This window comes from Vipera ursinii, assembly GCF_947247035.1.
Source record: "Vipera ursinii genome assembly, chromosome: 2".
Lineage (NCBI taxonomy): Eukaryota > Metazoa > Chordata > Lepidosauria > Squamata > Viperidae > Vipera > Vipera ursinii.
The window spans coordinates 60,363,791-60,389,645 of NC_139513.1; the positions used below are offsets into that span (position 1 = coordinate 60,363,791).

The 25,855-nt window shown below is 39.7% G+C and overlaps 1 protein-coding gene across 1 annotated transcript in view; it reads left to right on the forward strand.

Annotated features, from left to right (window-relative positions):
* The window catches only part of PHF2 (PHD finger protein 2), a 148,939-nt gene that overhangs the window by 51,840 nt on the left and 71,244 nt on the right, over positions 1-25,855 (forward strand). Inside the window, exon 2 of the mRNA XM_083352228.1 lies at positions 23,788-23,873. Coding sequence (XP_083208354.1) covers positions 23,788-23,873 — 86 coding nt within the window. The remainder of the gene's footprint in view (positions 1-23,787; positions 23,874-25,855) is intronic.

The following is a 25,855-nucleotide window of genomic DNA, read 5'->3' on the forward strand; positions in this document are numbered from 1 at the left end:
GAGCTGTCCAATGTCATTGGATTTTACTGTTTTGTCTCTGTAATCTCCTGAACCTGTCAGATCAGGTTGGAAAAGCTAAGTCTGGAGAAGCCAAACCCATACTCACTAGGAAAGGGATATAAAATAAAACTTCTAATAACATACTGTTTATGAAAATACATGATTATAGAACAAGAATAGAAATACTTTTGTCCTGATAATACTGCACCTCATAAAGCTGACTGGTGGGGGTTTCAGAATTATTGAAGCCTGGCACCCCACAAGCAATTCCATCAACAGGCACGCAACCTACAATCAGCCTTTGAACCCCTGATAATTCAAATAAAGCACACAACCAAACTTCAACTTCAACCAGCCTCCAACTCCCCCAACCAGCATTTCAGCTCCCAATGACCTTCACCTGATGGGACCCACATGTGACCCCCTCACAAGACCCCTCACAAGAACTTCATCTGATGTGACCCACAACTGACCCTTCAACAAGGCCCCTTACAGAATCTTCACTTGACGTGACCCTCCCATCATAAGACCTACAGACCAACATTGACATTCTCTAAATTCTGCTGAAGATGTTACCTAGCCTGGTAACAGAATGTTTGGAAACCACCCACAAGCTCGGTGTCAACGCTGCTAACAATGGATCTTTTTGCATTGACAACAGATGGAAGTAAAGGCATTTTTTCCCTTTTGCTTTTAGAGTTAGATGATGCTGGGAGGGGGGGATGTGAATGAGAGTCCAGCTAGACATAACAACACTAAACATAGCGTGAGAATCAAGGTTATTGAGCCCAGAGTTGATAAAGAATTGGTGGGTTGGAGAGCTGGAGAGGAAGCCCGTGCTTAAAACTAATTGGGGAATGTGATTTATGACTGTTAATTGGAGGAGGGAATTATGCTTTGATACTATGTGCCCAGGGGAGGGGAATTCAGTTTTTGGCTTTGTAATCATTATGTAAGTGCCGATATTATGCTACTCGAATAAAAGATCCTTTAAGGTAAACAATGCCTCAAAGTTCTTTTGAAGAGTTTCATTTGTTGGAGCCATGACACTTGGAGAATGAACCTCCATTCTCATAACTTATTATGTTTGTATGTGAGTGCATTTTTTAATTGACAAGTAATTTACTTGAATGGAAATGGATTAAAAACGTATTTCCATTTAGCATTGTTTAAATCTCATTAAATCATTTTTGTATTTGAATTAAGACAGTATTCTAATCTGACAGTTTAAGACAACTTAGACTGAACAATCTGTTGGCATTTCTAATTCAATGTTATTTCTTAGAATATTCTGAGAAGAAATATATATGATTTTTTAAACTGATGCTATCAGGAATTAAATCTGGCAATCAAGATATGCAAAATGCACATCCTTGACTATGTTTTCTTATGATTAACACATAATTTAGAAGTAGATGTTTATTCCCTTTTAAGTATCATATTAGTATGTACTTAAACTGGTTTAATACATTTTTTATTTAAGTCACCTTCATATTGCTAATCATTAATAAGTGATGCTCAGCAGTGGAAAGTGCTTTATAGCATCTTTCTAAATACATAGCTTAAATTAAAAGATAGCTTCTTTAAAAAATACAGTTTAATTCTAGACCCCATTATACATAGATTCAAACTACTGGCTAAATAAGAATTAAGTTACTTATGACGTGCTTAAGTCCAGTGGTTTTCACTGAACCTCTTCCAGATATGACTAAGATAGCTTTGAATTATTTTTGTTCCAGACATTTTCTCTGTGCATTTTTATTTGTTTGATAGCAAATACCAGAAGAGAGAAGTAGTATATGGAGGACTAAACAAAGTTGATGGGCTTGTTTGCCAAGTATAGCTGGAATGTCCAGTCAATTTAATGGAATGTATCTTTGGAATGTTGTCTATACCTAGGTACACCCATTTGTAAATAGGTATCATCAAAGGTGTTAGTGTTGAGAATAAACAATAACTTGAAGTGCACAGCCTTTTTATTATTTAACTTTCTGGATAAGAGGTAGGATTTATCACATGCTTAGTCAACTGATTAGTTACAAATTAGATATTATTAAATAAAGGTCAAATATCTAAAGCAGAATTTTAGTTAAAGAGTAGGACAGACGAATGATCAAAGCAAAGTTGTTGAAATAATAAAATCAAAATCTTAATCTAATCAAGGATATTAATTATAACTTTAGTATAAATTAATTATGTGTAAATGAGACCTGTGGTGGAACAGAGAGTGAGTTTTATTTCAGAGTTTGGAAACTTGTCTTGCAGTGTAACTTTGTCATAATAGATGAATTTTGGGAAATAAATGCCTTTTATTTCTGAATGTCCATTATTCACAGAGTATGTCATATATGGCAACTTCATTTCTCAAATTATATTTGCCTCCATTTGTGTAATTTTTGTAAGAAGATCATTATGCAAATTATGTAATTAGATGCAAATGACACAATTTGAAAAAATGAAGGTACAATATATGTAAATAATTAAAATAAAATAAATGCGAGGAGAGTATTGTTATTTGAAGTGCTCATTGCATCAGGGTTTACCAAATTGAGGTTTCATTCTATTAAGATATTGTAGGGTTTTTTTTTAAAAAAAGTATAGAACTGTGAAAGGAATTGAGTTTTAAATTTTGATTATGGTTAGAATTTAGGCTGGCAATGTACAGTATACTGATAAATCCTTTTGTTCCAGTAGGGCAGGCAAAACTTTATTTTATATCAGAAGATTTTGTGATTTGTTTAAAAGGCGCATTCTGACAGGCAGGCAGTTTATTAGTGATTGAATCCCAAGAAATACTATGATTTCCTAGGAAAGGAATTTTAACCCAATTTTCTTCTTACTCTAAACTCTAAGTCATGAAACCATAAAGATACAATCTTGTTGAACTGCTGGAATTTCATATGTCTCATGTGCAGAACTAAATTGCACAGGACCGCAACATGCTTAGAACTGTGTTCAGACATGAATTTATTTCACAAATATATTGCTATTTTCAAAAACAATATTTGGAATATCCCTTTGCCGGAAGATCAAATTGTAGATAAGCTCATAACTATTTTTACTTTTGAAATGTTGATCTGGCCATCAAGATCTACAATGAAAAAGACCCCAAGAATGAGGTAGATAGCAGGAAGTTGAAGTAGCAAATATGGCAAGTGGCAACTTTGGTTAACACTGTGCAGATGCGTGCTATGATCCAATTCAAGTAAAGCTCTTGTGCTTATTTTGCACACAGATATTTCATTCAGTCTTGCTAAGGTAATTCTTGAGGAACTTAGTAATATGTATTTACTTGCCTTGTCTTCTCAACAAGAATTTGTTTTCCCTTATACATTGCATCTTCTATACTTGATATACCCAGAAATGCATATGAGTTTAACGGGAGAAGGAGGTGGAGCAGGAGAAAGAAGAGGAGGAAGAGGAAGGAGAAGAAATATTACCCCACAATTAATATGTGGGATAAAATATTAGCAGGAGCTAGTCTTTGGCCCAATCATTATATCAGTGAGTAGATGTTATGGGGATATTAATATCAAGTTGTAAGCCTTCAAATTACATCTTTATAAGAAGAGGAACATCTGAGAGTACAATCTTTGAGTCAGATGTGCTGCCTTTGAAACAAGTAACCTAATTATAGCAGTTATAACTGTACATTAGTTTAATGAACATCCTGATTTGTTAAGAAAAGCTTTCCAGACAGTATGTATTGCCATTAAAACTAGAAATCTCCAAATGAGCAGAGACAGCAATGAGTAGGATAAAAGAGGTAGATTAAAGTAAAAATCTGTAATTGAATGCTAACTACCATGGAAAACCATATATTCACTCATATTTCTTTTTTACTGTTGTATCCACAGACTCTGAAATTGCCCATGAAGTAACTGCATTTGTGATGATTAAATGAATGTTCCAGTGACCATATTTTATTTTATAATCTGCATTAAATCATAAAGATCCTTTTTAATTATAGTTGACAAGCTTAATAGCAACATAAGGATTAGAATTAAGGAACAAGTAGGAGCAATCCAGAGGGCCAACCATTCAATTGTTTGAACACATTTTTAATTTGAGCACATTTTAATTCTGGCTGGATATTTCTGGTTCAAAGACTATAATCTTTTCTGAATTCTGAAATTATGATATACAGTATACTGAAATGTACAGAATGTGTCTATGTCCTCTGTCGCTTTTTCAGATAACTATATAGCCATATAAACAGAACTGCATTTATTTATGAGGTTATATAGGTTGTATTTGAATATGATTCAGATCTTAAGTATTGGAAATGAATGTCAGTGACTCTTTGCCTAAATTTATTCTGACCTGTCTCTCTCCCAACATAGTTTAAGTAAGATCTCAAAACTTCCTTTTATATTCAGCCATTTGCCTGAAATGGTATAAGGTTTCCTGCCTGAGCAGGGGGTTGGACTAGATGACCTTCAAGGTCCCTTCCAACTTTATTATTATTATTATTATTATTATTATTATTATTATTATTATTATTATTATTATTAATTCAGTTTAGTATGTTGGCTAAATCTTACACTGTATTGCATACTGATCTTTAGTTAGTTAGTCAGAAATATGCAGTTGCCACAACTTGCTGTGATCAATCTAAAAATGGAAGCTTCCAGACTTCTTTTTACAGGTTTGCTGGATGGAAAAGGACAGAGAATTCTCAATTTTATAGTCTTGTAACAATCAATTAGAGTTCCAAACATTCCATCTATACATTTCAGTCCATAGAAAAGATTGTTGCTAGATAAATACTGCAAACTACAGTGTTATTTCATTTTTTTAAAAAAAAGCACAAATAGTATATTTTATGTGGACCAGTTAAAACATTTGCTAAATTTCTCCTTCTTTTATAATGGTTAAAATAAGCCAATATGGAGTTTTGGACTAGAATTTGGAAGATCCAATTTTTGGTTCATCCCCAGCCATTGACACTTGTAACCTTGAGCCATTCATTGTTTCTCATCCCAACCTATCCCAAAGGGATATCATAGGAAAATCCCAATACAGGTACTCCTCCACTTACGACCACAATTGAGCCCCAAATTTTTATTGCTAAGTAACATTTGTTAAGTGAGTTTTGCCGCATTTTACGACCTTTCTTGCCACAGTTGTTAACTGAATCATTGCAGTTGTTAAATTAGTAGCACGGTTGTTAAGTGAATCTGGCTTTCCTATTGACTTTGCTTGTCAGGTCACAAAAGGTGATCACATGACCCCAGGGCATTTCAACCGTCATAAATGTGAGTCAGTTCCCAAGCGTTTCGATTTTGACCATGTGACCATGGAGATGTTGCAACGGTGAAAAATATGAAAAACTGTCCTAAGTCACTTTTTTCAGTGCTGTTGTAACTTTGAACAGTCACTAAATGAACTGTTGTAAGTCAAGGACTACCTGTATAAGCTGACTTGTCTGTGCAGGAAATATATAATGCATAAATAAGCTACTTTTGTTTGTTTGTTTTACATCACGTGGCTTGCATTTTTAAGCCAACTATTTTACAGTTCAGTTAAATGAAGCAATATCTTTAAGTTTGAAAACTTGACCTAAAGGATATTTTTAGTTAAAATTATCTTCTGCAGCAAGATAAAGCACAAAGTTAAGAAACACATTTAAACACCAAAGAGTTTTCAGAAGTAGCCTTATGTGGTGTGCATTACAATAAACTTTAAAATAATTGAAGTGTGAAGCTCAGCAGACAGCCAACAAATTACTTTGCAAATCATAGAGTAGTCTTGGTTTCTGGCACAGCCTGGAAATTCAATAGCAAGATTAGATACAGTAATACCCACATATTGTAAATTGTGTCCTTACAGGAGAATATAATCCTACCCCTATGGCTGAACTTTTCTCCTAATACAGTATAGTCCAGACATGTCAAACACAAGGCCCGGGGGCCGGATCCGGCCGGCGAAGTGGTTTCATGTGGCCCGCGAAGCCATCCTGGAAACAGTGAGGGAATGGCCCCCACTGCCTTGGCCCTGGCCCAGAGACCCTCCTTCTGCCAGAGACCCTCAGATCTGTCCCACTCCAGCCCAGGCCCCCATAGGCACCCTTGATGCGAACGATGTAGAGCTGGCCATGCCCACCCAGTAGGCCATACGCACTCTAGCCACGCCCACCCAGTAGGCCACACCCACCCTGGCCATACCCACCTGGCCCCCTGAGGGCAACCGCAATGCTGATGCGGCCCTCAATGAAATTGAGTTTGACACCCCTGGTATAGTCAATTTCCCCTCATTTATATTTTTTTCCCCTCACACTGATCATAGACACTTGTTCAGGGACCTCCTGTTCTCACCTGAAAAGGATGAAAACAGCAACAAATTAATTCTTGGTAACTTCTTTTAGGATGGTTTCAGTTAGATATTAACACCAGAACTGTGAAGAATCCAGTAGGACAGATCTTTTGAGGGACAACAGCAGTTTACAGTAGTATTGCAAGAGCCTTGGTGGAGCAGTGGGCTGATGCCTCCTTAAGTAACACCAGCTGCCTGTAATTAGTGCAGGTTCGCATCCCACCAGGCTCAAGGTTGACTCAGCCTTCCATCCTTCCGAGGTAGGTAAAATGAGGACCCAGATTGTTGGGGGCAATTAAGCTGACTTTGTAATAATGCCGCTTGGGGTGTGTGTGAAAGCCCTAATAAGCAGGCATATACATAGAATGAAGGCTACTGCTAAGCTTGTAAGCCGCCCTGAGTCTTCGGAGAAGGGCGGGATATAAATGGAATTAAAATAAATAAATGAATTAAAATAAAATATAATATGTAACTCTTGAAGTCAGAATTAGAATCTGTACCTTACTATGTGGTATGTTATCAAGTCGATCTGTGAGTGTTATCAAAAAAGCATGCTTAAATAAATTCCTTAAATAAAAGCATTAGAGTAACTTATTTTCAGAATGTTTCAACAATGAGGGATTGTATATGATCTAAGCACATTTTAAAGGTAAAGAATTAGAAACCACTATATTGCTTAATATGATGAACCATAAGCATTAAGTATAAAAATGTGTTGAGGCACCATATTGTTGATTATGTTTGATACAAATTACTGGAACATCTGAACAAGTAAAGGGCCAAATTTACATAATGGTTTAAGACTGACTGGTAAATTTGAACCCAGTTATGTTAATTAACCATATGATACTGAGTGAAAAAAAGGTTTTTGTTTAGCCCAAAAAGGGCCCTAATTTTTTTATCTATAAAAATGTTTCTAGCTTTAGGAAAGAATAAATGGTTAAAATGCTTCAAAATTCAACTGCAGTTCCAGTGGCACAGAAAACTAAAAAGTCCATAAAAACAGATACAACATAAAATAACATATATAGCCTCAAGCTATAATAATAATAGTAATAATACTAATAGTAATATTAATTACTACTACTACTACTACTACTACTACTACTACTACTACTACTAATAATAAATAGAGTCAGTTTGATCTAGTGATTAAAACATGAGGCAAAGAACCAGGAGAGTGTGAGTTCTAGTCCCATACTAAGGATAAAAGCTGGCTGGGTGACTCTGGGCCAGTCTCTCTCTTTCTCAGCCTAATTCATTTCATGGGATTGTTGTTGTGGAGAAAATAGGAGAAGAAAGGACTATTAAGTATGTTCTCTGCCTTGAGTTATTTATAAAAATAATAAAGGTGGGGTAAAAAAATAAAACAAAGACTCTTTCCTACAAATATAATAAAAACACAAACTATATTAACAGGCCTGGGACCAAAGCCAGTTTTAATAGCTTTCCAGAACCCTAGGAGAGTGAGTGTGGTTTGTATCTCTGAGAGGGTGCTGTTCCAGAGGGTGGAAGCTGGGACAGTGAAGGCACGCTAGCTACCTCAATCCCACAAGATGACAACATTTAATAGAATGACCTGGAACACACCTACTCTGCAACAACGTACGGCATTATATGCCATTAATAATTGTATTACACAAACATTATGAGATCGTCCAATATGTTTATTCAATAATGCCAACTGAGCATCAGAATTTGAAGTTTTATGTAGCAGATCCATTTTAAACCTGGCATGGTGTGGTTTTAATCTGCCAATGGTTTCAGCTGTGAGTTTTAGCTTGGCTAATTCTGTTCCCTGCAACAGTTATGATGGGTGAGGGAGAGAATTTAGTAACAGAAGATTCCATGTTTGACACTGTATTATTTGCTCCCTCAGACTTTACATGTAAGAGTTGCTTGCTCCAGCAAGAACTGGGAATAGAAGAGAGCATTATCATCAACTTTATTAGGCTTTTAATCAAGCTTCAGAGTATAAAGGAAAATAAACAGATCAGGAACATATTTCTCTAATGAACCAGCTATTAAAGCATGTAATTAGAAGATTATTATTAGTATTAAAGTATTTCATATAATAGGTTCTAACAGGAGCCTTGGGATGGAAGAAGAAATACAACCAACTGCTTCAATTTTCTGTTTTGTATACCTTTTATAAGAATAGCTTCCATCATAATCTAAACCATGCCAGAATACTCCCTTCAGTATTTTTGGAATTGCAATATCAGTACCTGTTATGCACTATAGTGGAAAGAGTTACAGCTCTAACCATATAAAATGGTCAGATTTAGGATGAGATCCATGCAAAATAAGCAGACCACTGATCTCTAAGGAATATGTGTTTAGCTTTGTATCTTATGATGTAATTAATTATTCATTTTATGTATTATACTAGTGGCTTGTGTTATGTTCCAGCCTAGGTACCACAGTGGGTAAAAGTATCAATAATCTGAGGTCTTGGGAAAAAGCCATCCTGCTATTTTCTGCATGTATAAAATAGCAACAACAACAACAACAAAATATAGATACACAAAAACCTTGACCATGGACACCAAAATCTGGTCTATTTGTTGTTAAATTGCTTTAGACTACACGAATACAGAAAGTCTTTACTTAACAACACTGACTGGGACTGGAAATTGTCATTAAGCAATGTGAGCGTATCACTTAGCCACCACAGTTCCTGTAGACCCTGGTGCCATCGTTGGAGGGAATCACATAGGTCAGACATGTCAAACACAAGGCCCGGGGGCCAGATCCGGCCCGCAAACTGGTTTCATGCGGCCCGCGAAGCCATCCTGGAAACAGGGAGGGAACAGCCCCCACTGCCTTGGCCCTGGCCCAGAGACCCTCCTCCTGCCAGAGACCCTCAGATCTGTCCCACTCCTGCCCAGGCCCCCATAGGCACCCTTGATGCGAACGATGTAGAGGTGGCCATGCCCACCCAGTAGGCCATACGCACTCTAGCCACGCCCACCCAGTAGGCCACGCCCACCCTGGCCACACCCACCCGGCCCCTTGAGGGCAACCGCAATGCTGATGCGGCCCTCAGTGAAATTGAGTTTGACACCCCTGGCATAGGTCATTAAGAGAGGACTTCACATAACCATGTCTTGCAACTTACTGCCAGCTTCACCATTGACTTTTCTTGTCAGAAGCCTTCAGGGAAAAGTTGCAAATTGTGATCACATAACCACAGAAACACTCCAATGGCCACAAATATGAGGACGGGTTATAACCATTCTTTCAATGCCATTGCAAGTTCTAATTGTTCATTGAGGAACCCCTGTATTGTTTTGGAGTAATTTGAGACAGAATGGCAGCATGAGCAATCCAGTTGCTAAAGGCATACTTGCTAAGAAATTCATTGTTAAATGTACAACAAAGAAAAAGAGGGCCTTTCTTGCCAAGTATCTACAGTCTTGAGTTCTATGGTTTTATATATCAGAACATAGTAAAAATCATCCGATCCTCAGCACTTGTTAAAAGTAGGTAAATATAAGCTCAGATGAACAACACATGACATGTCATCATTTAATTTACAAAAAGAAAGCCAAAATGGAGTAGCCATGTATGAAAAACTAAGTACATCCTTACTGCTTCCATAAATATGAAGAGGCTAAGTAGCAGCCAGGTGCTGCTAATCAAGGGCCCTTGATCAATTGATCATTGACCACGGGAGGCCACTGTCGTACAGATAGTCGGGTGTGAGTCACTCCTCCTGAGGTGCGGTCCTGGGGCTCAGTTGGCCCTGTTGCTAACGTACTAGGTGCCCAGCTGTGTGGCAATGGCCCTGCCCGAGCTTCTCGACGCCCTCTCAGGGTTGGCGATTGAGTTTCCCAGACTTATAGTTCTGGGGGACTTTAACCTGCCTTCCCAGGGGGGGTCATCAGAGTTGGCTCGGGAGTTCATGGCCTCCATGACGGCCATGGACCTGACCCAAGTAATTCAGGGTCCAACTCATGGAGGGGGTCACACACTCGACCTTGTCTTCTTATCTGGACAGTGGTTTGATGATCTGGGAGGGGGTTCGCCAACTATTGTCCCCCTGTCATGGACCGATCATTATCTCCTGCGGTTGGTCTTCCGCTTTGCCACCCCTCGCCGCTGGGCTGTGGATCCGACCAGGTGGTTCCGCCCCAGGTGGCTAATGGATCTGGAATGGTTCCAGATGGCGCTTGGGTCTATACCTATCTCCCTCACTCACAGCCCGGCCGACGCCTTGGTGGATGCCTGGGAAAGGGCAGCCACCGAGGCGCTCGACTGTGTTGTACCCTTGCAACCCCTGACCCAGCACAGATCCCGTTGGGCTCCATGGTTTTCTGTGGAGCTCCGGGTGATGAAGCGCCGGAGACGGGGTCTGGAGAGCTGTTGGCGATCCAGCCGGTCCGAATCTGATCGATTATGGTTAAGAACCTCAATGAGGTCTTATCTCGCCGCGATGGAGGCGGTGAAGTCTAACTACTTCGCTGTCCTCATCACTTCCGCAGATAATCGCCCAGCCACCCTGTTTAGGGTGACTCGCTCCCTCCTTAATCAGGAGGTGAGGGAGAAGCCCTTGCAGGGGCGGGCCGAGGAGTTTAGTCAGCATCTGACGGATAAAATCGCTCAGATCCGGGCCGGTCTGGACTCCGACTGGGCAGAGTCAAATGGGAGGGAGACGAGCGGTCTTGGAAACATTATCTGGGATGAATTTGATCCTGTGACTCCAGAAGAGGTGGACAGGATCATGGGGAGGCTGAGTTCCACCACGTGTTTGTTGGACCCGTGCCCCTCCTGGCTGGTGTATGCAGCTCGGGAGGGGACACGAGGCTGGATCCATGCAGTAATAACTGCTTCCTTGAGGGAGGGTAGCTTCCCTGCTGTCTTGAAGGAGGCAGTGGTGAGGCCCCTCCTCAAGAAGCTTGTCTTGGATCCAGCTGTTTTGAACAACTATCATCCTGTCTCCAACCTTCGCTTTGTAGCGAAGGTTGTTGAGAGCATGGTGGCACATCAGCTCCCTCTGTTCCTGGAGGAAACTATCTAGACCCGTACCAATCGGGCTTCAGGCCCGGGTACAGGACAGAGACGGCATTGGTCATGGTGGTGAATGATCTCTGGCGGACTCGGGACAGGGGTTGTTCCTCTGTCCTAGTCCTATTAGACCTTTCAGTGGCTTTCGATACCATCAGCCATGGTATCTTGCTGCAGCATCTCAGGGGGTTGGGAGTGGGGGGCACTGTTCTACAGTGGTTCTCCTACTTCCTGGGTCGCTCGCAGTCGGTGTTGGCAGGAGGGCAGAGGTCGGCCCCGAGGCCTCTCGTTTGTGGAGTTCCTCAGGGGTCGGTCCTCTCTCCCCTCTTGTTCAACATCTATATGAAGCCGCTGGGTGAGATCATTCGTGGTTTTGGGGTGGGGTATCATCAGTACACTGATGATACCCAGCTTTTTCTCTCCACCCCAAACCAACCCAGTGATGCCCTCGACGTGATGTCCCATTGCCTGGAGGTAGTCCAGGTCTGGATGAGGAGAAACAGGCTTCGACTTAATCCTGCCAAGACTGAGTGGCTGTGCATACCGGCATCTCGGATTAACCAGTCTATTCCATCGTTAATTATGGGGGGTGAGGTGTTACCCCCCCGTAGATAGGGCCTGCAACTTGGGCGTCCTCCTGGACTCACGGCTCAGTTTGGAAGATCATACAGGAGCCGTGACCAGGGGAGCTTTTGCCTAGGTTTGCCTGGTGTGCCAGTTGCGGCCCTATCTGGACCGAGACGCTGTACGTACAGTCACTCATGCGCTTGTGACCTCCCGGATAGACTACTGCAATGCTCTCTACATGGGGCTGCCCTTGAGGACTACTTGGAGGCTTCAGCTGGTGCAGAATGCGGCCGCGCGAGTTGTGATGGGGGTTTCCCGATACTCCTATGTAATGCCTCTTCGCGAGCTGCATTGGCTTCCAGTTGCCCTCCGGGTGAGATTCAAGGTGCTGGCGATGACCTATAGAGCCCTAAATGGCATGGGTCCGGACTATCTTCGGGAGCACCTGCTGCCAGCATCAACTTCCCATCGTCCTGTGCGCTCCCACAGGGAGGGCCTCCTCAGGGTGCCGCCAGTTAGGGAGTGCCCGCTGGTGGCCCCCAGGGGGAGAACGTTCTCGGTGGGCGTGCCTGCCCTTTGGAATCAGCTGCCTGTGGAACTCCGGATGGCCCCCGACCTTCGCTCGTTTCACCGGGACCTAAAAACTTGGCTATTCGAGCTTGCCGGCCTGGACTGAGGGTTTTGGGTTAAGGTTTTATTTTTTAATTATTTTGGGGCTATTTAATTTTATTTTATTTTAACCTGTATATATTGTACTGCTTTAATTTGCCCTGTAAACCGCCCTGAGTCCCTCGGGGAAAAGGGCGGTATATAAATTGAAATAAATAAATAAATGAATAACCAAGTGTGACTATCCCTATAACAGCTGATGTTTTAGGAGTTTGTTGATCACCAGCAGTTGAGGTGTGTCTTAACACAATGCCAAAGAGGAAAGACATCAGCAATGATCTTAGAGGAACAATTATTGCTCCCCAGCAATCTGAGAAGATTTATAAGGCCATTTCCAAACAATTTAAAACCCATCCTTCTATAGTAAGGAAGATTCTTCACAAGCAGAAAACTTTCAATATAGTTACCAATCTTCCCAGGAACAGACATCCCAGCAAATTCACAGCAAGGTCGGACTGCTCAGAGAAATTGCAACAAACAAAACAAACAAACAAACAAACAAGAGTTGCATCTCAGACACTACAGGCCTCAGTTATCATGTTAAATGTTAAAGTTGATGACATGACTGAACAAGTATAGTTTGGTTGGAAGAGCTGCCAGGAGAAAGCCACTTCTGTCTAAAAATAACATGGCAGCATGGCTTAGGTTTGCAAAGTTGCGTCTGAACAAATCACAAGACTTCTGGAACAGTGTTGTTTGGACAGACAAGACCAAAGTGAAGATGTCTGGCCATAATACACAGTGCCATGTTTGGTGAAAACCAAACACAGCATATCAGCACAAATATCTTGGTACTGACCATCTTGCACAATGAGGGAGGGGGTGATGATTTGGCCTTGTTTTGCAGCCACAGGACCTGGGCACCTTGCAGTCATTCAGTCAACCGTGAACTCCTTTGTATACCAAAGTATTCTAGAGTCAAATGTGAAGCCATCTGTCTGACAGTTAAGGTTTGGCTGACATTGGGTCCTACAAAAGGACAGTGATTCCAAGCATGCCAGCAAATCTACAACAGAATGGTTGAAAAAGAAAAGAATCAAGCGGTTGCAATGGCCCAGTCAAAGTCAAAAGCAGTTAATTTGGTGAGCTTGTGTAATTGAACATAGCATCATCAACTAATGGAAAAACATTGATTTATTCAGGGCATTTTAGGTAGACTCTTAGTAAATATGGGAAAAAATACTCTCGAGAAAAAAAATTTCCTTCAGAATTTCTAGCATGAGATCCACCCCACGTTTTCCTGGGGAACATCTTGAAATCTGTTTGATTAACATGAGTAATAAATATCCAGTTAAAGCTGAGTGATCATATCTTGATATTATTCTAATTGTACACTAATCCATATTGTTTACATTTTGATGGCTGCCATGCTGATTTCTAGTTCATATGGTGTCTTTATTTTGGTTACACTTGATTTGACTGGATATCTTTTAACTTGAATTGTACAGGTAGTCCTTAACTTATGAAAAAAGTGGGGAGAGAATTTCCATTGCTAAGCAAGTCAATTGTTATAAATGAGTTGCATGTGAGTTTGTAACCTTTTATGCCATGGTTGTTAAGCAAGTCACTGCAGTTGTTAGGGGAATCAGGTGGTTGTTAAGTAAATCTAGCTTCCCTTAATGAGTCTGCTGGTCAGATGCTGACTGGGAAGATCGGAAATGGCAATCAGAAAACCCCAGGACACTGCAGCCATTGTAAATATATGCTGATTGCCAAGTGCCCAATTGCACATGAGCATGGGAATGATGCAACAGTTTTAAGTGTGAGGACCAGTAATAAGGCACATTTTTCTGAGATGTAACTTCAGATGGTTACTAAATGAATGGTTGTAAGTTGAGCACTAGCTGTAATATTCTCTCTCTCTCTCTCTCTCTCTCTCTCTCTCTCTCTGTGTGTGTGTGTGTGTGTTTACTGTAAGCTGCCCAGAGAGCTTTTGCTTTGTGTTAAAGCAATGAAGCATGTACCTTGCTCTTAAAGCCTTACTTTCCTAGCGTCTCTTCAGAGGGCACCTTAAGCACCAATTTTCCCAGTGGAATGGAAGCTTGTGAGCATATTCAGCAGAAAGCACACAATCACCAGTTGTAGCCTTCAAGGGCTCCTTTGAGATGTGCAGACCAGTTTACTAGAATTCTTTGGCTGAAAATGTTTGGGAGATGAAATGGACACAAATAGATGTCACCTTGGTTGGGAAGGCTGTATAAAGACATCTGAATAAACCTTTCAGACCACATACTTAATTCTCATGTGCATAGTATACTATGGGCTCTATTGTTTTAACATTTGAAGTATTTACAATGCTTTGCTGAAATTCTTCTAAATACAACGGGATAACTGGCTTTCCATTACTATATGGATATATGAATTTTCTTTTAAAAAATTCTCTCCTTGGAAAGGCCTTCCTAGCACCTATGTTTCCAGCATCAGAAATAAATCTTTCAGTTTTGTCTGTTTTTATGATATCTGATGGGTACTACTGTATAGAATGCTGAATTACAGTATTTTTTATTAATGCTGTTTTATTATATTTTTGTGATGTTGCTATGATTTTTAATAATGGTGTATCTGATTATTGTTACTGACTGCTTTTCCCCCCCTGTTGCTGGGTTTTCTCATACCAATATTTTTAACCAGAAATTCCACATTCACTGCTTACATCCTGGGAGAAATTGTTGATGATACCCTGCTTGTGGTACAGATGGTGTTTTTCCATTATAGCCTCCGGATTTTGCTTGAGTCTTACTTTAGATATCAAGCTTTCCCCTTCAGTAATGACCTTTGTTGTTGTTATTGTTGTTGTTAGTTGCGAAGTCGTGTCCGACCCATCGCGACCCCATGGACAGCATTCCTCCAGGCCTTCCTGTCCTCTACCATCTTCTGGAGTCCATTTAAGCTCACGCCTGCTGCTTCAGTGACTCTATCCAGCCACCTCATTCTCTGTTGTCCCCTTATTCTATTGCCCTCAATCTTTCCCAGCATTAGGCTCTTCTCCAGTGAGTCCTTCCTTCTCATTAGGTGACCTTTAGGAAGAAGTTAAAAATCTGGAGCACTTTTGCAGAGACCATGATGTTTGTTATGTGCTCTTCCCTTGCTCTCAAATTATTTTTATATGGATTATTCATTTAAAATATTTCTATGGCTGCCCATCTTAAAACCTAACTCTGAGTAGCTCACAACCAAAGGATAAAACAATGTATAAGAACAGCAATAACAAGTAACAATAAAACCGTAAAGAGAAAAACCTGGCACCACAATAAAACTTCCCCAATATAGCCCACAAATCTCTCTTCCAACTTTGATGTCATTGGGGTATAAGCCAGATCTTTTTAAGGCTTTCTGTAAGATTAAAAGCATGGAGAACTATTTTATCACAAAGGGAAAGTGTTTACAGGCCAGAGGTTGTGACAGAAAAGGCACGTTTCCTTGTCATATCTGCAAGATAGCAGCATTTAAGGGAAGGGACCTGGACACTGGTGGGATTCAAATATGTGAACAACTGGTTCTCTGTGTGGATGCTGCTTCCGGAAGTCCATTCTGGGCCTGGGCAACAAAAAATTAGCTACCGGTTCTGCCGAACTGGTGTGAACTGGCTGAATCCCACCACTGGACCTGGAGCATGCCTAATCTACCCAATCTCTGAGAGAGGCAGCCCAACAAATAATCTGACCTCATGCCAAATAGAGTTTTAAAGGTGATAACCAGGTTGCACAAAATGGGTATAACTTCACTGAACCCATCGCTGTCTATAAGGCTAGATGGGCCTTCAGAGCAGCCTCATGAAGAGCATATAGCATTAGTCCAACTGGAACTACTATTATAGAGATTTCAGTGCTTGTACTATGTATTGTATTGCATTGTTGAAGGCTGCTGAGCATCTGATACCCTCTGTGGCAAAATATAAACTGGATAAATAAATGAACAAATAAATAAATATAAAGACTGAGGGAAGAACAAAGAACAAATAAATGCCCCCGTTTTACCACCCCATTTATTTGCTCATTTACAAACATTCGGCCCACATATCCCCCATTCTTCTTGTCTCAGAGGCCTTTTCCAGTAAATAAGAGGAACAAAAAACACTTCCTAACAATTCCAAAGGGAGAGCTTCTTTCTGAACCAAATTTCTGCACCAGAGCAAGTCCAGATGGGGAATTCTTTTAGAATTGTAGTATAGGAGATTATTTTTGAGGTTCAGAATCATTGGCTGTTTTTCTCTTTTATTCTGTTAAATGTCTTGCCACAGAGCATAGCATCAAGAAAATACTTGTACTAATTGCTGCAATATGTGACAAATCAGTAATAATGCGTATGTCCCTGCTTACTTTCACTGTGTGCCCTCTTTCTCTTGAGTCTTTATTACAGTACCTGTTTTTGATAATTAGGGTACATTGTCCTGAATTATATGAAAGAATTTTTCCATTTGCAGTGTAGACCTTCCTTAGGCATACCTTATACCATTTCTCCATTGGCAGAAATCTCACTCCTGGTCTGAGCCAGCCACTTTCCCCTCTCCAGAGATGTTCACGTACTGTAAGTAAAGGAGAAAATGAATGTATTGTTGGCTTTGTAGTTCCCCTTCGCCCCCCAAAAAATAAAAAATAAAATAATAAAATAAAATAAAAAAATAATAAAATAAAATAAAATAGAATAAAATAAAAAAATAAAATAAAATAAAATAAAAAAATAAAAATAAAATAAAATAAAATAATAAAATAAAATAAAATAAAATAAAATAAAATAAAATAAAATAAAATAAAATAAAATAAAATAAAATAAAATAAAATAATAAAATAAAATAAAATAAAAATAGCAGTCACTGCTTTTAGGAAGAAATCACTAGGTAAATGCTAAAAATATAATTAAAAGTATGCACAGGATGGCACAGCATTCCTTGTTGGACAACTGGGGGAAATAACTACTAATCTCAGTGGTTTGAATGGTGGCAATCAAGATGACCGTGGGTTTCAAACAGCTTTTGAGAGATGAGGAAGTGAGAATATGAAAGTTTCCCCATTTCTTTGGTTCTGTTTGTGCTATTTGAAGAACGAGAGGCAAGCAGATGAATTTTGAGAGTCTTGATTAAGAGCAGAGAACTTTGAAAACTGTGAGATAATTTTACTGCTATGATATATGCTTAAGATTATAAACTTCCCTATCTAGCTCTGTTCATTTCTCTTTCTCAACTGTCATTATAGCATGGCAAAAAGGGAATGACAAAAAACTGGTCACTGGCAAATATTAATAGTTTGTCTCCTAGCTCTGTGGATAATTGAGGTCCAGCTGCTATGTGTTTTATTTTTAGTTTTATATTCTATATTTATGTATTTATATTTATTTTATTGTAAGCCACCTAGAATCATGTATGGAAGATGGGAAGCTATATAAATTGAATAAATGAATGAATGAACAAACGAACGAATGAATGAATGAAGTTCTTGTGTGAGAGAAAAATGAAAATAAATGAAAACAGGAAGCATTTTAACTCTAGTTGACCTTATGGAAGAAAACTGTGTGTCTCCTAGCGTCTATAAAAAGAGGAAATTAAGGAGTTCAGTAAGTAATATTTCTTATTTATTTGCTTGCAGTAAATAAAATGTAAAATAGATAATTTTTCCACCAAATTACAAAAGAGTCTTAAACCTCTTATCTTATTTTCTGTAGGAAATATTTCTGCACTGTAGTTGAAAAATAAATGTAAAATAATACAACTAGCTTGCTAAGAAAAGCTCCATTGATTGCATTGTTGTGCTGTCAGGAATGATGTTAAGATAATGCTGACTTCTTATCATCCAGCCTTAACAACAACAACAACAACAACAACAACAACAACAACAACAACAATAAAGTTGGAAGGGACCTTGGAGGTCATCTAGTCCAACCCCTTGCTCAGGCAGGAAACCCTATACCATTTCGGACAAATGGCTGTCCACTCTCTTCTTAAAAACTTCCAGTGTTGGAGCATTCACAGCTTCTGGAGGCAGGTTGTTCCACTGATTAATTGTTCTAACTGTCAGGAAGTTTCTCCTTAGTTCTAGGTTGCTTCTCTCCTTGATTAGTTTCCATCCATTGCTTCTTGTCCTGCCTTCAGGTGCTTTGGAGAATAGCTTGAGTCCCTCTTCTTTGTGGCAGCCCCTGAGATATTGGAACACTGCTATCATGTCACCCCTCACTCTTCTCTTCATTAAACTACACATACCCAATTGCAGCAGCTGTTTCTTACATGTTTTAGCATATGTTCTCTCAGCAAAGCCCAGAACCTTGCAATTTTGACCTACTATCATATCTTGTCAGCAGTGAACCTACTAGCGGGCTTGGAGCTACACAGTTGTTCCTTTTAGAGTGAATCTGCAACCTTTCACAGATTGTTGAGAGGGAAATATTTGGTGGTCCCAAGTAATCCCAACAGGATCACACATGGCAGCTGTAGTCTCTTGATCATTGCCACCAACATCTTTTTAAAGAAACTATTATGTTTTTTTAATTAAGAATTGTTTAAAAGGGGAAAAAAGAGAAGACAGAAACTGCTAAAACAGTGAATAAAGAACACTTTTATAAGCATTGTGGAATTAGATAAGAATGTTCAATATGTCACTAATTAATTTTATGTAATTGAACATATTTGAATATAATTGAACATCAAGATCTAAGATGGCGGCGCCTGGAATGGCTGCGGCTGCATTGGCTCTTGAAGGCAAATAGTTTTGGGAGGGATAGTAAGGGCTATAGGCCACATGATCAGGAAGATTTTAATGTGTTTGAGCAACATGGTGGAACTAAGGTAACATACGACATACGACCGACAATCTTTGCTGGCATGGCAAGTTTCTAGTTGTTTTGGAACTGTTGGTGAGACCGTTAAAAGTCGTTGGTGCTGTTTGAATTTGTTCTACCAGCAGCAAGATCTGACTGCTGGCCCAGTGATGGATTCTACTGCAAATCAGGGCTGTTTCCAGAGGAGGCAGAGGAGGAGAGGACCTGGAGCTTATGGAGTGAAGGAACTGGATGAGGCTGTCGGCAGGCCCAGAGGAAGGGAGTGGGGCTTTTGGAGGAGTTGGTGGCAGCAGCAGAGTGCTCCAGGGGCGAAAAGAAACAAGGCCTCTTTAAGGAAAAGGTGGAAGAGTCAGGATCAGAAAAAGGAAAGAAGGCGAGGTTGTCAGAATACAAGCGAATTTGAGGGCTAATCCACATGGAGCCCCATTTCCATCTGTCCTGTGTGCCATCGTTCACTCCCTAGAGACTAAAATGGACAATGTGAAATTTGAGCGGGCCACGAACAAGAAGTATATATCGGAGATGGTGACCCTTTGAGAGCTGTATGCAACGAAATTTCATTTTGATGTATGCCGATTGGTGTACATTCAAAGTGACAATAAAGTTATCATCATCATATTTTAAAAATACATCATTAAAAATATATCATTTTTAAAATCCTAATAATATATAAATATCAACAGAATAATTGTATACATCTACATTAAGGATGGAAGATGCACATTTCTGCACAAGCAATAGATTTGTCTTTATTTAACAGATCATTGAAGGGTAAGGTCCCTTCCAACTCTGTTATTCTGTTATAGTTACAAATGCTATGGATCACAGGTAACAGTAATAGTGGGAAGAATTTGGACAGGTTTGGGTCTCCTCTCAAGGTTTTTGAATAACCAAATAATGTCACAACTAAGGTATTTATGTATTTATTTGCATCCTGCCTAAACACCGCCAGAGAACTCAAGATGATGTTTTATGATGGCAAACTTAATTCAGGAATTCTGGACAAAGAAGGAAGAACTGCAGCTGTCACATTACGTGACGGGAAATTAATTTTCACTTTTTCATCCTGGAAATTGGATTAAAATTTTCCATCAGAACTGAGAGAAAAACATGCACATTGTCCTCATGTTAAAAGTGGAAGGACAGGGCATGTGGAACCTAATAATCATGAGAAAAACCCCATGGATAATTATTTAGAGAAAATCTTATGGATAACTATCTGAGTAAATATTTTTCTGTGTAACTTGGGATTTCTCTAAGTATTCAAACACGTTTTGTGTATGGATCTGTTGATTGTTCATGGAACCATTTTGCTTCCATAATAACTAGCCTGGGATAATGTGAATATTACTATAAGAGAGAAGTATTTGCAGGAACATGTGCACACATTCACACACAAATACATCCAAAACTCACATTAGACATTTGACAAAAAGTTGTCATGAACTAAGAATTCCTTTGAAATTTTTTAATTTTTAATAGAATTATAAGTCTGTTGGAATTTGTAGCTACGATCAAACAACAATCATTTAATAGCTAAGAGAAGGATTTTGAAGACAGTATCTCCAACTCTTAAAAGTAATATTAATTGCCTGGAAGATTTTAGTCTCAATATTTTTAGTTTAAAGACACATTATCAGTTGAGATTAAGCACTGTGAAAGTGCTTCGGTGCAATGCAGGCTCCTTAAAATGTATAGAGCCTGTAGAAGTTTCAGCTCTGTTGCTGTTTCTTTTTTGGGATGATGGAAGAAGACTGCAGAACCCCACAGTTTGTGCAGCATCAACAATTTACAAAGCTAAAAGAATGGAAGATAGATGCTTGCTATTCTTTAAGGTCTGTGGAGATTCTCAGTCATCCAGATCGTGGTTGCCTCATGAAAAAGCATCTTTCGAGACAGCTATTCTTTAAGGCAGACATGTCAAACACAAGGCCCGGGGGCCGGATCCGGCCCGCGAAGTGGTTTCATGCGGCCCGCGAAGCCATCCTGGAAACAGTGAGGGAACGGCCCCCACTGCCTTGGCCCTGGCCCAGAGACCCTCCTTCTGCCAGAGACCCTCAGATCTGTCCCACTCCTGCCCGGGCCCCCATAAGGCACCCTTGATGCCAACGATGTAGAGCTGGCCACGCCCACCCAGTAGGCCATACGCACTTTAGCCACGCCCACCCATTAGGCCACGCCCACCCAGGCCACAGCCACCCGGCCCCCTGAGGGCAACCGCAATGCTGATGCGGCCCTCAATGAAATTGAGTTTGACACTCCTGCTTTAAGGTTTTGTACAGGAAGATTTAGATGCTTTGCTTAGTTGCTTTATTAGAAGCAGCAGTATATCTATACTATTAAAACAAATGTAGGTAGTCCTTGACTTAAAAGCATAATTGAGCCCAACATTTATGTTGCTAAGCGAAGGTTTTGCTCCATTTTATGACCTTGCATGCCACAGTTGTTAAGTGAATCACTACAGCAGACATGTCAAACACAAGGCCCGGGGGCCAGATCCGGCCCGCGAAGTGGTTTCATGCGGCCCGCGAAGCCATCCTGGAAACAGTGAGGGAACGGCCCCCACTGCCTTGGCCCTGGCCCAGAGACCCTCCTTCTGCCAGAGACCCTCAGATCTGTCCCACTCCTGCCCAGGCCCCCATAGGCACCCTTGATGAGAACGATGTAGAGCTGGCCACGCCCACCCACTAGGCCATACACACTCTAGCCACGCCCACCCAGTAGGCCACACCCACCCAGGCCACACCCACCCGGCCCCCTGAGGGCAACCACAATGCTGATGCGGCCCTCAATGAAATGGAGTTTGACACCCCTGCACTACAGCTATTGGGTGAATTTGGCTTCCCCATTGACTTTGCTTGTGAGAAGGTGACAAGATCACATATCCCTGGGACATTGCAACTGTCATAAATATGAGTCAGTTGTCAATGATCTGAATTTTGATCACATGAACATGAGGATGCTGCAGTGGTCCATTGTAATTCCAAATGGTCACTAAGAGAACTGCTGTAAGTTGAGGATTACCTGCATTGCTGAACTGTCCAAATATCACTGAAGCACAGATTCCAATATTTCCTACTTCTGGGCATGTTGACTGTTGCTGCTGGATGTTCAGTAACATCTGAAAGGCTACAAGTTCCTTCTCCTTTTTGGTCAGCTGCACTCTTTCCCTTCCTCCTCATGATGACTTTCAACCAGATGCCCTGTGAGAAAGGTCCTAGCATTGGATATATGGCTTCTTTGCAGTTATGTTTCTGATATTCAAGATGTATTTATGTTCATCTCTGTGCAGCAGAGGTTGATTTTGGTAGCAAAATACCTTGTACAAGTCAGAGATCCCAAATTATATATAATTATGTGCCAAAAAAGGGGTGAATTGATAAATTCATCACAATGCTTCATGCTGATTTTCCACAGTTATTAAGGACACAATTCTACTCTGCTCTGATAGAATTCTGCTCTATAAAATATCACTTTTGGTATTTAGAGCAAATTATATGGAATGGGTATCTGTGCATGAAATTTCATACTTAAAATTGGTTGCTGAAATTATTTGGGTATTGCTAGATTTTCTTCCATGTGTGTATGTGTGTGAGAGAGAAAAATGTAACTATAGGGTGTATGTTTGTAAACATTTGGAAAAATAATTGCAATAGTAATTCTTGGAATATGTTAAAAGTACATTTGCTGTGAATGGGCTCTACTTAGCAATTTTTAACTATTCAGCAGAAGCATCCTTTGATTTTCAAGCATTCTTTGCAACTATAATCAATTAAAGGAAAACAAAACAGGAGTAACCACCATAATTCTACAACCACATCATAATTCTATATTTGTAGCCAAGTCATAGATGTTGTTGTTAGTTGCGAAGTCATGTCCAACCCATCTATGACCCAGGTCATAGATGACAGCTTCCTATACTCTATAAGGATAATCCATGTGGAGCAAAGCATGAATCAAAATGACATTTGTAAAACAAGTGAGAAGTACAATACAAAAATAAAAAAAAATGTTTCCAATTAGTTCTCATCCAATGGCACTCACTATATAATTTTGTTTTTTGGAGGGAGAGTATTGCTTACTTTTTAAATAAAAAATACCACTTTTAAATAAAAAATACCACTTTAGACTAAGAAATTAGAGGTCCCTATGGCCTGGCTAGCTTCACCAGATGAAAAATATGTATGCCTTTAGTATTACTTTTGACACTTAATTTAGCTATCGCACTCTGTTCATATGACCCAGATCCACCTGACCACTTGTAATCTGACACATTATCTTAGTAGGGAGACTGAAGTACATTAATTTCCCAGTACCACACAAAACTGACAAAGGTCAGCTAAGGTCCTGTTATAGAAATTAAGAAGGTTGGACCTTGGACTTGTTATGTCTTGAAATATCTGATGATTTTGCTTAATATTGTTGTTTAACAATGACTTGTTCTTTTATAAATTTCAGCTGTGTTGGTGTAGAAGAAGATGAGGCACCGGATATTGATATTTACCACTGTCCAAACTGTGAGAAAACCCATGGAAAATCTACTTGTAAGTATATTCCTTTGTCAGGTTATCCTCCTGTTTCAGAGATAGACTTTATGGTATTTGCTATCTTGAGTATATAAATTCTTCTAGAATTCATAGTGTTACTTACAAATATTTAAAAAAGAGAAGCTAACCAGCCATTTTAATATTTCAGTGCAAATGTGATATCAGTTGGTTCATATGAATTTGTCTGTGAAAGAAATCTCCCTCTCTCCCTCCTTCCCTCCCTCTCTCCCTCTCTCCCTCCCTCTCTCCCTCCCTCTTTCTCTCTCTCTCTCTCTCTCTCTCTCACACACACACACACAGAGAGAGAGAGAGAGAGAGAGAGAGATTTCTTTCAGATAATAGTCATAATTTTATGATTGACGCAATGTAGCAAACTATACTATTTCAGTGTTTATGACAAGTATATTGTGGATTATTATTATTATTATTATTATTATTATTATTATTATTATTATTAGGCATTGTTACAGTAGCCAGGAGACCACAATGCTATTGCAGAATAGTAGTTTGGCTTTCCAAGGTACCAGCCTTGTTATAGGAAACTCTTGCGCACTTCCCAAGATGCACCGCAGGATGGCGAGCTTCCTTTGCACCAGAGAGAAAGATGAGTGGCTCTTCCTGCACTCCTGTCACTTAAGGCCTCCTCCCGTCCCAGAGCTGCCTTGCAATCGGGAAGGTTCAGAGCCATCAGGAATCAGACTGTTTGCACAAAGCACCAGCTCATCTCCTCTCCAAAGTGGCACCTATCTACTTGCACAGAACATGCTTTCAAATGGTTAGATGGACAGAAGCTGAGAGGATCTCACTGCCACGTTGTGCTAGGGCTCGAACCACTGGAGCTGAGACCATCTCCAGGGTCATTAAGCCTCTGTGTCTTCCAATAATGGGGATGGCAAGAGTCTATAAAGTTAATGCATACATACATAAACTAGTGTTCCAGCATTTGAATATATGACTCATAACAGATGGCTTCTTTTTGTAAGCTGTTTTATACAAATACATTATATAGAAAATCTAAATATAATATACATCTGTTTAAAACTAACCATTAATTTGCTTGGCATCTCAGAGGTTAATCTTTGTACACTAAGAAACACTATATTGTGTAATATGGTTAAAAATATAGTTGTTGTTGATGATGATGTTATCCATTCAGTTGTGTCCTACTTCTGATGATTCTATGGGCCAGGTCTCTCCACATCTTCTGATATTGTACTGCAAAAAATATAATTAGAACTGGGCAATAATTATAACTTTGTTATAACTCTGAAAGGTCTTGCTCATGGTTGCAAAAGCAATTGAATCTCTCTAAATGGAAGCAAATTATGCAGTCCAAGCACTAAATGACTCCTGGCTAGATACGGTGTGCTACAACCTTGATACTTCCCAAACTGAGACATTTGCAGTTACTTTGACTAGTTTCAAGAAGACTGGAGGCCACTTGGTGTCATAATTCGCACAATATTATAACTGAACCTGGTTATAACATTGTTTTGATGAGATGCAACATGCAATATTGGAATTCAACATGCAATATTGGAATTCAACATTCTGGAAGCACAAGCAATAGAACACAGCCAAACTAGAGTCTTGGACTTTAAAAGAGCTAATTTCAATAAACTTAGAGAGTCCTTGGGAAGAATTCCATGGATGAGCATCCTAAAGGGGAAAACAACTCAAGAAGCTTGGGAAATTTTGAAAAGTGAGATAATAAAGGCCCAGTCTAGTACAATACCAACAAAGAAGAAAAATAACAGCTCTCAAAAGAAACCAGCATGGCTGCATAAAGAACTCTCTAATAAATTGAAAGATAAAAAGGACAAGTATAAGAATTAGAAAGAGGAGCACATAACTAAGTCAGAATATCAGCAAATAGCCCATGCCTGCAAGATGAAGTGAGGAAAGCTAAGGTTCAAAATGAACTAAGGCTTGCAACCAAAGTCAACAATAACAAAAAATGCTTCTTTCAACATATAAAA